This window comes from Ranitomeya imitator, chromosome 4 (genome assembly GCF_032444005.1).
Source record: "Ranitomeya imitator isolate aRanImi1 chromosome 4, aRanImi1.pri, whole genome shotgun sequence".
NCBI lineage: Eukaryota > Metazoa > Chordata > Amphibia > Anura > Dendrobatidae > Ranitomeya > Ranitomeya imitator.
The window spans coordinates 133327904-133345509 of NC_091285.1; the positions used below are offsets into that span (position 1 = coordinate 133327904).

The following is a 17606-nucleotide window of genomic DNA, read 5'->3' on the forward strand; positions in this document are numbered from 1 at the left end:
TCGCCTACCATGGAAACCTTCAAAAAGAACCTAAAGACTCACCTCTTCCGACAAGCCTACAGCCTGCAGTGATCCTCAGTCTACTGAACCGCCGCACAACCAGCTCTACCCTCTCCTAGTGTGTCCGACTCCTCACCCATCCCCTGTAGACTGTGAGCCCTCGCGGGCAGGGTCCTCCCTCCTTCTGTACTTGTGTGTGCCTTGTTTTGCTCATGTTTGTTGTACTTGTCTATATCTGCCCCTTTCACATGTATAGCGCCATGGAATAAATGGGGCACTATAAAAATGTATTATTATTATTATAATAACGGAACCCAGACAATCCCCATGACAGATAATGGGGTCACTCTCCTTCCGTTTGTAATGGATTCATTTGGGACATAAATTCAGTTTGTCTACTCCTAAAATTGCAATAGGCAAAAACAAAGAATGAAACAAGTTTAAGGCGAATGTAGCCAAACTATTCAATGGCAAATGATATAGTAATAGATGTAATGCCCACAATCATCATTTTCCATTCTGTTTTACTTTGTTGGGACAAGTGTCAGTAATAGTGATTTGAAAAAAATAAACCACGTCTGTTAACTGAAAATTAACAATGCACGCAGGGCAGTCAGAAATTATTATTATTATTATTTTTAGAGCACCATTGATTCCGTGGCGCCGCACATGAGAAGAGGTTACACACTGTTACAGAGGAGAGAGGACCCTGCCATTGCGGGCCTACAATCTACAGGATAATGGAGAAGGAGAAAGTAGGTTGGGGAGTTTGCAGCAGCTCCGGTGGGGGTGAGGAAGCAGCGGGGTCATAGTAGGCTGTAAGCTTTCTTAAGTGATGGATTTTAAAGTTCTGTCTCCAGGTTGCAAATGTTGTGAGACGATGGAAGGTGTTGGGACATGGAATTCCAGAGGATAGGGCATACTCAGGAGAAGTCTTGGAGGCGACTGGGTGAGGAATATACGAGAAGAAGCTCTTGAGGACCGGAGAGTACGTGTGGTAAGATATCGGGAGATTCTTTCGGAGATATATGGAAAAGATAGATTATGGACGCCTTATAGGTAAAGATTAGTAGATTGAAATGGATTTCTTGAGGAACTGGATGTCGATGAAGGGATTTGTAGAGAAGTGGAGAAGTAATGAGGACAGAGGTGGAATAATCGGGCATACTCAAACCATAATATACACCAGACAAAGAAAAATATGCATTAATAAAGGAAAAAAACGATACCACAGGAAAAAAGAAAAAAACATACATGCATATATAAACAGACAAATATAGATAAACATATTAAATATATATATGGCAAGGGGGGGGGGGGGGGTCGCAATTTTAAGACAATAGTGTGTAAATATAATTGTGTTTAAAACAACATATATCATTTCACCTATATATTGTAAAGATAGTAAACGTGACATCGCTGGGGGGCCTCACTGACTGCTGGGACCACCACCATTTACAAGAACGAGGGCCCAAAGTGCGTATGTGAATGGTGTGGTACAAAGCACTTGACATGCTCAATCTACTTGCACAAGGGACATTGGCTCTTATTCTAGGGCCTGTGGGGGTCCTAGTCCTTGAGCAATCATACATTTATTATCTAGTCTGTGTATAGGAGAGAAATATTCCTTATAAGACAATCCCTTTACATGTGGGCTAGGAATGCACTAGTACTTTTCAATAACGCGCCAAACAAATCCCCAAAAGGCCAATTATGATATTAATATAGCAAAGAAATATTGGTGCGGTCATACAAGAGAACATGAAATTTGCTACCTCTACCTCATTTAGAAAAACATTACTGTCCACTGTCCCATAAATGGCGGTGCTTAACAGGAGCGACAAAGTAATATGAAGATATGCAGCTAAATCAGGCCACAATGATCACAGTAAGGGTTATGACCTGAGGAGCAAATATCTAACAAAACCTCCCCTGACACACATGATGAGCTGCCCGCTCAAAGCTGACAGATAATCTGCTCTGGCTACAAGTACTCAAGGGAATATAGTAGCAAAAATAAGCCAGCTTGATTTACAGGCTATTTATTATGGCCACTTAAACCCTGCCGGCCGACAGCTTGAAATACCTTGCAGTGACAAACAGCATAAATCCGCATCATCACAGACACAAATAAAAATGGGGATAAAACATATGACATACTGTATTGGATTTTCAAGTAAATAAGATATGGTTGTAATTAATAGATCACTTATGGCGCCTATATAAAAGCATACTGGGCGAGTGATCAGTGCCTTGTGGGTCATGCTTGGCTCTGGACTACGAGCTATTGTGGGGAACACTCCTGATAATTCCACAGCTGGTGACATTCCCAAACCACCTGAAAGGGACTCCTTGTGTCTGGACTGTTTTACCACCAGACTAACTGGGAATTAAGAAGGAGTGCCTGTTTGGTACAGATAAATCTGCACATATGAACTTAAAGAGACTCTGTCAGCTCGGAAATCCTTTATTAACGTGAGCACGGAGACTTGTAGGTGAACTCCGGCTAAGAGGAGTCAAACCATTAGTTTACAAATACAATGTGTTCTCCAAAACTTTCACACATATACGAGCTGCTTAGAGAACCCTTCTTTCTACAGTTTTCAGCAAAACTCAGGGATGAAGTGCGTTGTTGACCATGTGTCCCTGCCCATGGAGCTACTCAAATTCTGAGGCTAACCAACCACCAGTTGCAGGAGAGGCAGTTTCGTTAGAAGTGACCATAAAATACGCAGGTCCTTCTCTGGCTGAACTCATCTTTGGTTGATCAAACTCACCTTCTTATTCTGGGCTCTATATAAAAGGAGCATGTTAGTCGATTCATGCTGCCCAAACCACGAGCAGCATCAATCAGAGCCTGACTGAACGACTGCGGCCAGGTATTTTCTTTCTGAAACTCTCCAGCGTTTGGAAACAAATTAGCTTAAGGCTGTGTGCAGATGTTCAGGATTTTTCTGCAGTTTTCCGCTATAAAAACGCGATAAAGCCGCTAAAAAACACTTACATTAAGCATCCTATTATTAGAATTCATTCCGCATTTTTTGTGCACATGCTGCGTTTTTTTCCGGAGAGGAAACGCATTCCGGAGAAAAAACGCAGCATGTTCATTAATTTTGCGGAATCGGGGGGGATTCCGCACACATAGGAATGCATTGATCCGCTTACTTCCCGCATAGGGCTATGTCTACCATGCGGGAAGTAAGCGGATCATGTGCGGTTGGTACTCAGGGTGGAGGAGAGGAGACTTTCCTTCACGGACTGGGCACCATATCCCTGTTAAAAAAAAGAATTAAAATTAAAAATAGGGATATACTTACCTTCCGATCGCCCCCGAGTCCTCCTGCTTCTCAGCGGTGCACACGGCGGCTTCCATTCCCAGGGATGCATTGCGCGAAGGACCTGGGATGACGTCGCAGTCACACGAACGTGACGTCATAAAGGTCTTTCGCGCAAAGCATCCCTGGGAACAGAAGCCGCCGCGTGCACCGCTGAGGAGATTGGGGGCCGTTGGAAGGTGAGAGAATAACCATTATTTTAAAATTATTTTTAACATTAGATCTTTTTACTATTGATGCTGCATAGGCTGCATCAATAGTAAAAGTTGGTCACACTTGTCAAACACTATGCTTGACAAGAGTGACCAACCTGTCAATCAGTTTTCCAAGTGATGCTACCGATCTCTTGGAAAATACTAACATTCTGCAAGCTAATTCCGCTTGCAAAATGCTTGTGTTTTGCGGGAAAACGCATGCAAATTTATCACGCGTTATACCCGCGGCAGGGAGTTCTGGAATTACAGCGGAAATTCCAGACGTGTACACATGGCCTAAAGATGAAGATGAGGGGAATATAGGAGCAAAAAAGACTGGTCCGGCACCGACCCCAGCAGGCTTCTCCCTGCACCACTTCAGCTGACTAACAGGCCTCTCCCACGAGTGTGACTATGGAGAGTCTTGTCAATCACTTGGAGTGGTGCAAGGAGAAGGCAGCAGGACGAGGCTCTGGACCAGACACATCCCTTTGTCCCAGAGCAGATCTTTAAAATATGTTTTCTCTACAATTCTATGGCAAAAAAACTCAACTTTGGGCAGGTTAAATCGACTGACAGGGTAGAATGGAGGGTTCAGTAGATAGAGAAAGAGGATGGTTACAGTAAATCAGGCTTCATCACTCGCTGGTAAGTGAGAAACTGATGGGCAGTAGACATTCTTAATAACATTTATAAATTTCCATCTACAAGGGCAACATACTGGTTCTTGGAGGTGTACTCCATCAGGAAAGCAAACTCTTTCATAAACCGCTGGCACAGGTGATTCTTCTCCGGTGATCCAGACATCATAGTTAGCCACACGGGTTCAGATATCCGGGGCATGGTGTACAGGTTACAGATTGTTGTCCTGCGGATGGAAGCACAGCCAGTCTTTAGATCCAATGGCGGGTCATGTCACATACAGTATATGAGTCACACTTTCCCCGCAGATTGTGTGCAGAGGACACGAGGGACGCTCATACCTGGAGCAGAGGAAAATGACTCTTCCGACCGATGAAATAAACAGACATAATTACAAACCCATCATAGTGTAACCTAATCCAGAGACACTACGTTTTCCCATATCCCACAGTTATCGTTCCCAGCTGTACACCAGAAGTAGGATTAAATGAGATCTAAAGGGGCCGATACAAAGGGTTTGTTCTAATTCTAGTGTTTGCTTCATTTCTCAGGCAGAAATTAGATTTCTGATTCTTAACTTTCAAGAGAGAAAGCGAGAGATTTTCTATACATCGTATAGAACAAGCTCATTGTGGAGTATTTATAGGAAGAAATGCTAAGTACTCTTCTAGGGCAAACCGGCAGCATTCAAAGTCCTTCTTTATAGAAGGTGTTAAAGTATGTTTGCCCAGAGCAGATAGAGCGGGTCTTGTGATACATTATTTACTATTCTGGTAACCCTGGCAGAATCTGCCGCCGATAGTGTTTCCTCCAAGACAGATCAGATTCCGCTGGCTGCCCTCCAGCAGACATGTGACTGCAATAAAGGGAACCCTCCACACCAGAAAGGAGAGCACTAATGGCTCCCGGACCAAGGGCAGGGCACGGCGGCTACATGTACGCAGGCTCACACCCTACTCCTCAGGAGATTTCAGCTCAAACTACGCCAGCCATGCTTTCATATGTGTAATGGAAAAGAGGAGAAGGGGAGGCTCCGTTTTAGCAAAAGATCAGGTCTTTTTACAGAAAGCTCTTCAGAAATGATCACTTCTTTCCGTACATGCTCCCTCCATGTTATATTCCTTTTAATACCATATAGTAAGTGAGGGCTCATTCATTAATAAGCAAGTGTTTATGTTATATGGCAAGAAATAAAATACAATGAGTTTCTTCTATGAAAACTAACTAGCCTTTAATTACAACATAGTCAACAATAAACAATAGGGGCTCTGTGGTTTTCTACAATGAAACAAGCCTCATATCAACAACAGATTTGTCACGTAAATGGCGGAATGAAATTGAACGGCTGCTTTATTATAAAGGGAACTTGCAGATCTCAGCGAGCCTCCTGTAATACACATCATGGTGCGCCTCTGATCGCCACAATGCGCACCACGGACATAACAATTTGCACTACTCCAGGATGAGGATTACCTTCCTGGGGTTGATTAATCTACTGGAAGTAAACAGGACTATCTTTTGTGTCACAAAATACTCAAGTGTTGAAGGGGTTGTCCCACGAACAAAGTACATTTTAATTAACAGAACAGTTACACAATCACATGTTAAAAATGTTCCTATGCTGAAATTATGTTAGAAATGTACTCCTGCTATGTACTGTGAGATGGCTGTGTCTGACCATGCAAAGCTACTCTAGTTCAAGGTCGGCACACAGCTGGTGACCAGGGGCAGAAGCATAAGTCACTTATGATGAGTATATAGACAAAAGCAGGGGACCACAGCTTTTACTTTATGATGCAACACATTTCCCTGCCTGTTTTATCACAGGAGTGTGTATTTCAGTCACTAGTGCTGTAAGCTCATAAATTAAGTCAGTAACATAAGTTCAGGGGCCACTGGAGATCTTGTGCCTTCATTTATGATGAGTTTAGATGGTTGGAGACATGGCAGAAACACTTAGTCTTGTGCCACCTCAGACAGCTACAGTGGGGCAAAAAAGTATTTAGTCAGTCAGCAATAGTGCAAGTTCCACCACTTAAAAAGATGAGAGGCGTCTGTAATTTACATCATAGGTAGACCTCAACTATTGGAGACAAACTGAGAAAAAAAAATCCAGAAAATCACATTGTCTGTTTTTTTATCATTTTATTTGCATATTATGGTGGAAAATAAGTATTTGGTCAGAAACAAACTATCAAGATTTCTGGCTCTCACAGACCTGTAACTTCTTCTTTAAGAGTCTCCTCTTTCCTCCACTCATTACCTGTAGTAATGGCACCTGTTTAAACTTGTTATCAGTATAAAAAGACACCTGTGCACACCCTCAAACAGTCTGACTCCAAACTCCAATATGGTGAAGATCAAAGAGCTGTCAAAGGACACCAGAAACAAAATTGTAGCCCTGCACCAGGCTGGTAAGACTGAATCTGCAAGAGCCAACCAGCTTGGAGTGAAGAAATCAACAGTGGGAGCAATAATTAGAAAATGGAAGACATACAAGACCACTGATAATCTCCCTCGATCTGGGGCTCCACGCAAAATCCCACCCCGTGGGGTCAGAATGATCACAAGAACTGTGAGCAAAAATCCCAGAACCACGCGGGGGGACCTAGTGAATGAACTGCAGAGAGCTGGGACCAATGTAACAAGGCCTACCATAAGTAACACACTACGCCACCATGGACTCAGATCCTGCAGTGCCAGACGTGTCCCACTGCTTAAGCCAGTACATGTCTGGGCCTGTCTGAAGTTTGCTAGAGAGCATTTGGATGATCCAGAGAAGTTTTGGGAGAATGTCCTATGGTCTGATGAAACCAAACTGGAACTGTTTGGTAGAAACACAACTTGTCGTGTTTGGAGGAAAAAGAATACTGAGTTGCATCCATCAAACACCATACCTACTGTAAAGCATGGTGGTGGAAACATCATGCTTTGGGGCTGTTTCTCTGCAAAGGGGCCAGGACGAATGATCCGGGTACATGAAAGAATGAATGGGGCCATGTATCGTGAGATTTTGAGTGCAAACCTTCTTCCATCAGCAAGGGCATTGAAGATGAAAGGTGGCTGGGACTTTCAACATGACAATGATCCAAAGCACACCGCCAGGGCAACGAAGGAGTGGCTTCGTAAGAAGCATTTCAAGGTCCTGGAGTGGCCTAGCCAGTCTCCAGATCTCAACCCTATAGAAAACCTTTGGAGGGAGTTGAAAGTCTGTGTTGCCAAGCGAAAAGCCAAAAACATCACTGCTCTAGAGGAGATCTGCATGGAGGAATGGGCCAACATACCAACAACAGTGTGTGGCAACCTTGTGAAGACTTACAGAAAACGTTTGACCTCTGTCATTGCCAACAAAGGATATATTACAAAGTATTGAGATGAAATTTTGTTTCTGACCAAATACTTATTTTCCACCATAATATGCAAATAAAATGTTAAAAAAACAGACGAGATTTTCTGGATTTTTTTTTTCTCAGTTTGTCTCCCATAGTTGAGGTCTACCTATGATGTAAATTACAGATGCCTCTCATCTTTTTAAGTGGTGGAACTTGCACTATTGCTGACTGGTTAAATACTTTTTTGCCCCACTGTAAATATGTTACTTCAGAGAACAGCAGCTACAAGATTTTTTCACTTCAAAATCTAGTGATTAAAATGTACTTTGTTTGTGGGACAACTCCTATAAGGGCCTTTTGGATCTAATTAGTGCTCCATTACTGTGCATAATGACGTGGCATTTCAGAGGCTTCTCTTCCTTCCTCATTAGTGTACTCTTCAGATGACCTTGGGATCCAAACACTGTAGACCATTACTTAAGGGTCATCAATGTCACCAGTCATCAGGTTTCCCTCTTCTAATCATTGCTATTGGCTTTCTACCAGTCTATTACACACTTGTAGCCCAGAATAACTAAGAAAATAAACTTTGAACATCACCACCAAATGGCATAATAAAGGGCACCAAGTTGTTTGATGGGATAGCCCCTTTGCTCAGCGCTGACGATCAGTTAGGCCATCAAGGAGAAGAAGAGTATCTGATGACAAATATTACCCTGGTAAAACACTATTTTATGACAAACATGCCTGTTTACAGAAAAAAACATTCAGTCTTTTGCTCAGTCTCCTTGCACAAACCAAGGAAACAAAGCATCTCAGAAAGTGGACAATGAACAGTAATGTTCTGCTGTCCTGAGGAGTTATGGAGGGCATCTGAGGTTATTGGCTGCTTCAGGCCTCCTAGCTATTCCTTGGTAGTTAAAGCCATCTGTTTGCATTCGTACACCTCGTGAGTGGCAGCACTCCATTGCCGATAAACAACACATGGCATGATCACTGCCAAAGTGAGGAAGAACCTGAATCCTAGGCTCATACCTACTTCCCCTAGTGGGAATTTCACGTAGTATAGGTCGGTAACCAAGTGCCCTTGAACAGAGCCAGCCAAAAATCAGATTGCATGAGATGGTGCTTTTGTCAATGTTCATATGTAAAACTCAGTTAAAATTAGACAGCGATTATGGGAAACAGCAGATCGCTGCTATGTAGCAGAGGCGATCAAGTTGTGCCTGCTTCTAGCCTCCCATGGAGGCTATTGAAGCATGGCAAAAGTAAAAAAAAAAAAAAAAGTAAAAAAAAATGTGAAAAAAATAAAAAAAAATATAAAAGTTTAAATCACCCCCCTTTCGCCCCAATCAAAATAAATCAATAAAAAATCAAATCTACACATATTTGGTATCGCCGCGCTCAGAATGGCCCGATCAATTAAAAAAAAGCATTAACCTGATCGCTAAACGGCGTAGCGAGAAAAAAATTCGAAACGCCAGAATTACGTTTTTTAGGTCGCCGCGACATTGCATTAAAATGCAATAACGGGCGATCAAAAGAACGTATCTGCACCAAAATGCTGTCATTAAAAATGTCATCTCGGCACGCAAAAAAATAAGCCCTCAACCGACCCCAGATCACGAAAAATGGAGACGCTACGAGTATCGGAAAATGGCGCAATTTTTTTTTTTTTTTTTTAGCAAAGTTTGGAATTTTTTTTCACCACTTAGGTAAAAAATAACCTAGTCATGTTAGGTGTCTATGAACTCGTACTGACCTGAAGAATCATAATGGCAGGTTAGTTTTAGCATTTAGTGAACCTAGCAAAAAAGCCAAACAAAAAACAAGTGTGGGATTGCACTTTTTTTGCAATTTCACCGCACTTGAAATTTTTTTCCCATTTTCTAGTACACGACATGCTAAAACCAATGATGTCGTTCAAAAGTACAACTCGTCCCGCAAAAAATAAGCCCTCACATGGCCAAATTGACGGAAAAATAAAAAAGTTATGGCTCTGGAAAGGAGGGGAGTGAAAAACGAACACGGGAAAACGAAAAATCCCAAGGTCATGAAGGGGTTAACTATACCGCAGACAGAAAAAAAAAACTCCCAATTATAAAAATTATATAAATGTGGTGCTTAGATTGGGTCTTGGAATATGCAATCATTTTTGGCAAACCATAGACCGATATGATAATTTTAAAGGGATGCTACCATCAGAAAATGACCTTTCGATTAAGTTAGGCATTTGTGATAATGTATATTTTTTAATTTAATTTTTGGCATTTTTTTATATAGCAATGAGTTTAAAAAATACAAAAATTTTATATTGGCCACTGGAGCTTTTTTACCCTTTAATGACAGCTAATACATCTTTTAACTGACCTGAGATATAAGAGAATAGCATCCCCATATTCTCCTCCCCATACAGGTGACAATCCAGACACTATAGCTGACAACTTGCTGCATCAGCCATGATCAGCGATGGCACCATCCAAATCTGTTTAACCCCTTAGATGCTGCTGTCAATAGTGACAACATCATTATATATGGTTAACAGAGTGTGGGGGCTACCTATTTCTCCCAATTGGTGCCCTCAGATCATGATTGTGTGGTCCTGATGTTTGCCATGGCAATTCACAACCAAATTCTGGCCTTAGAGTCTGACGGCTGTTGTAACCTGTTCAGAAGTTAGTGGCATTTAGGTGGTAAAAATACACATTTTCATTTCTGTCATGCCACTTTGCATTAATTCCTGAAAACCACCTGAAGGGTTAATAAACTACCTGACAGCCGTTTTCAATATGTCAGGGGGTGCGGTTTTTAAAATGGTATAACTTTTGAAAGTTTCCCAATATATGGGTCCACTAAAGGCACTTTAAACATGGATAGGTCACTAAAAAAATTAATTTTGTAAATTTTCTTGAAAAAATGAAAAATTGCTGCTACATTTTTAAATCTCCTAAAATGCTAATAAAGTAAAATAACATTTTACAAATGGTGCTGATGTAAAGCAGACATGTGGGAAATGTTATTTATTAATGTTTTGCTGTGGTATGACTATCTGGATCAAAGGGATAATAATTCAAAGCTTGAAAATTGCTATTTTTTTTTACATTTTTCTCAAATTTCTGATATTTTTTATAAATAAACACAAAACATATGAACCTAAATTTACCAATATCATAAAGTATAATGTGTCATGAAAAAACAATCTCAAAATCACTGGGTCATAAATAAATTGACACTGGTCAGATTTCAAAAATTTGGCTCCGTCACTAAGGGGTTAACTTGGCATTGTTTCAGAAACATGCACATTAGCCACAATGGTTGTATCACGACCCCATCTTTTTGTGTTGAAGGGTCTAATGAGTCTGTTTAAATGTCATAGTGAAGTGAGGGGAGCGGGGTCAGCTAGGACATAGCTTACTGTAATTGGTGGAACATGTATTATCACTTGTGTATAATGGCGATACCAGTCATTACAATCCTGTCTGGACAGTCTGGGATGAGGACAAAACTCCTGTAAACTCAACCTGAAAGGACACGGATCTAGAGTCTAAAAAAGCCAATCGGCAAGTGTGAAAATAGCAAGATTACTAACTCTATTTATGTTAAATCACAATTGTGATATGAAAAAAAACATCGCCCAAAAAAAATTACGCCAGATTTCTTGCTTAAAACTGCTTGAATGTTGGAAAATATTAGTGTAACTTGTATTTGGAGTACGGCAACTGAAAAACGTACCAAAGTCATTAAAGACATGAGCATCTTACCAACTTTGGTGCATTTACCCAAAAATCGAGGCTTGAGCAAAAAAAATTAGTCTTGATAAATCGGGGCCTTAATGTCTGACACTTTAACAAAAACAAAATTAAAATTGTTTATGATACTATTAGTAGAAAAAAACCTCAAAGTTTTGCAAAAATGTTGCTTAAATGTATTTTTACAGAAGAAAACATGATTCAACATCACATGTCTTTACAAATGTGACCGAACTGCAAAATCCCAAATCTCATGACTTAAGCTAACTAATGCTGATATTTATGGCTCCAAGGCATAAACATGCTGGAGTGGGGGAAAAAGGCATAAAAGCAAGGTTAAGATATTTTCCAGTAGTCATTGCAGTTCTATTATGACAGAATACAAAGGCAAGAGATATACAGTGACTTGTGCAAATATTCACCGCCTTGGCTTTTTACCTATTTTCTTATATTACAACCTGCGTTCAAGTATTTTTGTAATCTAATTTGTGTGTGATGCTTCACCACCAAATAGTCTAAGATGGTGAAGAATGAAAAATATAGGAATACATTAAATTTATTAGATCAAATAACTAAAAAATGACATGTGCATATGTATTCACCCCTTTTGCAATGAAGCACCTAAAAAATTCTGGTGCAAGCAGTTACTTTCATAAGTCACATGCTTAGTGAAAGGAAGTCCACCTGTGTGTTATCTAAGTGCCACATGGTCTGTCAGTATATACACACCTTTTCTGAAAGGCCACAGATAGAGGTGGCCTTTACGGAATAGTGGCCAGAAAAAGACCTTGACTTGCACACAAAAATTGTAAGGCTCATTCTCAGTTTGCCAAGAGACATGTAAGAGACTCCCCAAATGTTTGGATGAAGATAGTGTGACCAGATGAGACCAAAATTGAACTTTTTGGCCCCCAAGGTAAACGTTATGTCTGGCATCAAACCAACACAGCTCAACACCTCAAGAACACCATCCTCACAGTGAAACATGATGGTGGCAGCATCATGCTATGGGGATGTTTTTCAGCAGAAGGGACAGTGAAAAGTCGAGGGTAAGATGGATGTTGCAAAATACAGGAATATTTTTGCGCAGAACCTGTTTCAATCTGTCAGTGATTTGAGGCTGGTATGGTGGTTCACCTGCCAACAAGACAATAACCCAAAGTATATTGTTAAGCAGCCCACAAGTGGCTTAAGTGGAAACCTGTAAATGGTTTGGAGTGTTTTGAAGACTGCTGTTCTCCAGAGGAAACCATCTAACTTTAAGAAGTTGGAGCTATTTTGCCTTCAGGAATGGACAAAAATCGTAGTGGCAAGATGTGGAAAGCTGATAGAAACGTATCTAAAGAGACTTGCAGCTGTAAATGCTGCAAAAGGAGGCTCTACAAAGTACTGGCTTTAGGGGGGTGAATAGTTATGCACAATTAAGTTTTCAGTAATTTTGTCTTATGTGTTGTTTGCCTTACAATAAAAAGAAAATCAAAATGTTCACAGTTGTAGGCATGTTCTTTACATGAACTGATGCAAACACTTTAAAAAACAGTGAAATTACAGGTTGTGCAGTAGCAAAACACGAAAAATGCCAAGGCAGAGGGGGCTACTTTTGCAAGCTATTGTAGGCACCCCAGGCAAAAGATATACCTTCCTACCTAATATCGCAGCTAAGAAGAGTTAAATACACAATACTGATACGAGTTTGTCAGGATGCCAAGAAACATGCCACTGCCGTCCAGATGACCATATACGTTTTTTAATCTGGTATGTTTTGGTGAACTGGTAATCAAGATTCTGTTTAGTCTGGTTCTTGGAACAAACAATAGCAGGTCGTCCGCCTCTGTGAGGATGATTCGCGGATTGAGACATATAAACCTGAGGATGTAGGAGTGGAAGCCGTGTGCTCTTCCCCCTTCCCCCTTCCTTCATTTCCCTCATGTGTTCTTCTCCCCCTCCCCCCCCCCCTTTTTTTTTTTTTTTTTTTTTTTTTTTATTTCTTTGTTATGTTTAGGCAAATTATTTTATTTACTTACTGATTGATACAAGAATGTGCAAATTGTATTCCCCTTTTTTTTTTTTTTTTTTTGTGTGTGTTTTATCTAAATTTTATATCTGTATTGTCAAAAAAGTTTAATAAAAGCATTATTGGAAAAAAAAGATTCTGTTTAGTCTAAATTGTCATGATGATATAGTGATTTTATACAATATTGTCTTCATTATAAGGAATGACTCCTCACATTCAATTCCTCTTCTTTCTTAGATGTGCAGATGTGTCTTTTCTTACCTTTTCTCTTGGCTAAAGATTTCCTGAGAAGAGTTACATAAAATAACCCATCATTTCAGGATATTTCTATCCAAAAGGAAAAGGAAGAAGACATTAATAATATTTTACAGCAGTTTTCAACAGATCCACAAAATCGACTGGCTCAGACAACAAATCTCGTCTTTGGACATCTTAAGGCCATGCCGCACATACCACGGTAGCAGAAAGGAGAGGGACAACAGCGCTCAACTGGTTAATACTATATCACTGTGTATATTACACAGGAAGGAGAAAATCTACAGGAATTATTACCCGCAGCACATTACCGTCACTAGAACCTGCAAACAGAAAAGTCTAAAATCCGCAACATGAAGCTCAAGAAAATGGAATATACAAAATAAACCACAAAGCCCTTACCGGAACTCATTGAGGGCCTCCACTATTTTATTGTAGGCCAGGCTCCTCTGACTGGCATCTGCTAATCTGCGGCTCATTTTCATCGCCTTGAAGAAAAAAAAACAAAACTCATTATTATAGGCAACAAGAAAAGAGAGACTTTGTGCATTACAGAGCCCATCACTGTGTCACCGATTCTTGGCTTATACTGTATGTAATGAAAACCCTACCTGCTCGATGGCGCATTTCAGCTTGTTCATGTGACTCTCAAACAGTGGAAAATGAGAAAAGAAGAACTCATGGAACTTGCTGGTTTCATCCTCGTCCTTTGACAAGGAGAATATGACCCCAATGGCGATCTTCTTCTTCCGGGTAACACCCAGGTTGGGCCCACAGCTATCATCGGACATGTTAAAGCTTTCCTCTACTGACCTAGAAGAATATTCATGGAGAAAGCAGAGCTGTCACTTCATCCTAATTCTGTGACCTCTGTCTTCACCTGCAACCCAAAGCCACATTACAAATAAGCGATCATGGTCTCATAATGACTTTCCCAGCTTTGCAACATGTCTACGTGTAAGAAATAAATTGTGGCAGAGGAAAGTACATATAGAAAATATGGACCTGAATGCAATGCACTGTTCTTGATTCAATATTTCTCTCAAATCGTGGATAACAATTGCATAATTCACATGAAATAAGATTTTCCTCCCTTGTTTCAAATCAAGACTACAAGCTACCCAACCCAAGACCAGCACGTCAAGCAATATTCATCAAAGGATTGTCTGATTAGAAAAACATGGCTACGTTCTTCTACAAACAGCGCCACACCTGTCTGCAGGATCTGTCTGGTAATGCAGCTTAATAGCAATGGAGCTCAACTGAAATAGCAGCCACAAGACTGGGACACATATAAAGCAGCCATGTTGCTCTAATCCTTGATAGCCCCAGTAAATCCTTCACCTTTCCTTTAAACTAGTGCAAAGCATTAAATATTTAAAAGACAAAAAAATAAAAAAAATCTTACAGCTGAAAATGATGCACGACAGACCACAATGGCCCAGTTTGCATCATTATAGTCAATGGCCCCGCTGGCCCATACACCCGAATCCATTATTGTGAGGGTTTGGACGTAAGCCCCAGAACGGAGGGGTAAATGCTATGTGAACCCAGCCTCATCAGCTCAACATAAGAATTCTTTGTACACCCATTTATAAGGGAACCTATGATCCGATTCACGCTGCCCACCGGTGGCCTGGATCAGCCAATTACCGCCAGATATGCATGTCTCTGAAACTTTCCGGCACTTCAGAGACAGTATGCTTAAGGCTACGTTCCCGCGATGAGCTTTTGGGGAGTCTTTCATGTTGCAGATTCTCTGCCCCCATCATGTGAATTAGGTTACGGGAGTTTTCCATTGTGTGTTTTGTCTCTTCTTGGTAGACAATGTATATCGGCTTTGTTTTAGATACTTCCTGGTATTTGGCTCTAACATAACTTTATTGGTACGGACACAGTTTCCTGTTGCCCGTGGTTTGGACACAGGTTCTCTTTAGGTTTAATGCATACACAGTGGAATTACGTCCCCTAGTGGTGCCTGCAAGTAGCAACAATTTTTTCATATATATGAGGCTGTTTTGGTGTTCTTAAACCGAAAAATGGATGTGACCATTATTAAAGAGATAGGAGGAAAATAAACCATTCTATTCTCTCACCATCGTGGAAACACTCCATTCTCCAAGCTGGTAGTTTGGCTACGACGCCAGCGTCTCTGGTAGCTGCTGGCACAGCTGCTGTTAAGGGATGAACTTGGCGATGGAAACGGAGTGATCAGGAGACTACTCAGAGAAGCTGCAGAACCGAGCGGACATATACAGGTCAGGGAAAGACTCCACAAAGCAAATTCAACTCATGTTGCCAAAACGTCTGTAATGGCCTCACCTGATCGCGCTATGCCACTGTCCCGATCATCATTAAACCCTCGGCCTGGCATGTCCATCGGATTGCTATGAACTGTAAAAGAAGCCATTGCTTGTGTTATGTTAAAAGGTGGCTAAACGCGGAGACTTTCACCCAGCAGACAATCGGTATCACCTCTGAACTCATAGCAGTGAATATGGCACAAGTGAACACAAACTGCAGGTACTACCTGAGTGAGAGATCAGACCACCCACCTGAGTGACATCGCCATGCAAACCCACCACCAAAAGCTCCAGCTCAGCTGAACAAGTGCACACTGAAGCCCATCAGGACTCTCTTTCAGATTAAAAAAAAGTCCTGCTTGCTATTGTTTTCTACTTATTTAGGAATACATATGAGGATATGAAAAATATCATTTTCAGTGATGACGAAGAACAATTTTGTACAATGGAAAAACAAACAACCTCCCATTCTACAGCAATGGAAAGTACGTGGTGTAGAAAGGCGTACACAATCTACTTGTCAGCAAGTATCTTAATAGTGAGTCCTGTTCAGCTGGCCTTCACACATCGAATCGGACGGTCATGTGCTTGTGAAGGAATCTAGAATATCGACATTGCAGGATTACCATAAGCATGCAAAAAGGTGTTGACAAACGCAGGCCCTGGCTGGGGAAATAAGGTAGGAATAGTAGAACATTTAGGACCTATCATGGTCTATTGTCAGTTTTTGGCTCCGGATTAGATTGATCATTGCAAAACAACTTTCTATTCCTTAGTTCCACAGTGCCGCGGATTATTGAGCATGCACAGAGACGCACAGGCTACACTACATGTCACATGGCAAGCAGCACACCTGCAAAGAAAGAAGCACTCCGGATGAGTCGGAGCGGGCCCTGCTCAGAGAATGCCCGCCTGGGGCTGCAGAGCTGAGACAGACCTACACGGTGAAATGCAGAATACAGATGGAAGAGAATACAGTTACTAGGGACATGGGTGTCCTGCAGAAGAAATACAATGGACAGGAAAAGAAAACAAAACCAAAAAGACGGTGGTCAGTGCATCATGGAAGTGAGCACACAATGGTGCACCGGCTGTGGGATTGGAGCTCCTCACTCTATACAAGACTGAAGTGGTGTCGCGTCACACAATGTTTATAACTGGGGTCTCTGACATATCAAGAATGTCAAAGAGTCCATTGATGTGAGTGAGGCATAATTATGGATTTGTAAAATGCTGACGTCATAGAAAAAAGCCTTCAGCTAACGGACACTGTGCTCACTCCCATGAATTATAGTCCATTACTACGAAAATAGTGCAACTGACCGAGCCAGAAATGCCATAATAACATTTCTATTTCAATATATATGAATAGTTCACTGACAGAACGACATGACAGAGCACGGAATTACATGATGTATTAACCTAGACAGGACAGCTTTTACAATTCCTTCACGAAAATTCATTCTGCCAAACATGCTGGAAATGACAGGATAGTTTAGATTACACCAATACAGAAAACTATAAAGTCACCATTCTAAAATTATTACCGGATCTGCCATAGAAGGCAAAGCAAGGAAAACTGCTGAAAAGTAATATGTATGGAGGAGTGTTTTCTTACTGTAAGGCGATTTACAGCTTATATGTAAGACCTGGACAAAGTATAAAACCAAGTGCATGTGGAGCAGCTGTCTAACAGGTTAAGAAATTAATTCATTGATTGCGATGGCCAACCAGCTCGTATACACTAGGCCCCAACATCTCCAGGATGCTGGTACTGTGAGG

General features: G+C 41.1%; 1 protein-coding gene across 3 annotated transcripts in view; it reads right to left on the reverse strand.

The window, feature by feature from the left end:
• The window catches only part of FNIP1 (folliculin interacting protein 1), a 114621-nt gene that overhangs the window by 19424 nt on the left and 77591 nt on the right, over positions 1-17606 (reverse strand). For 2 of the 3 annotated variants that reach the window (XM_069763927.1, XM_069763928.1), the window contains exons 7-12: positions 16678-16761; positions 15844-15915; positions 15618-15753; positions 14133-14334; positions 13924-14009; positions 4251-4397 (exon numbers count right to left, since the gene is read on the reverse strand). In XM_069763927.1, the coding sequence (XP_069620028.1) occupies positions 4251-4397; positions 13924-14009; positions 14133-14334; positions 15618-15753; positions 15844-15915; positions 16678-16761 (727 nt within the window). The remainder of the gene's footprint in view (positions 1-4250; positions 4398-13923; positions 14010-14132; positions 14335-15617; positions 15754-15843; positions 15916-16677; positions 16762-17606) is intronic. The other variant, XM_069763929.1, reaches the window with a different exon arrangement.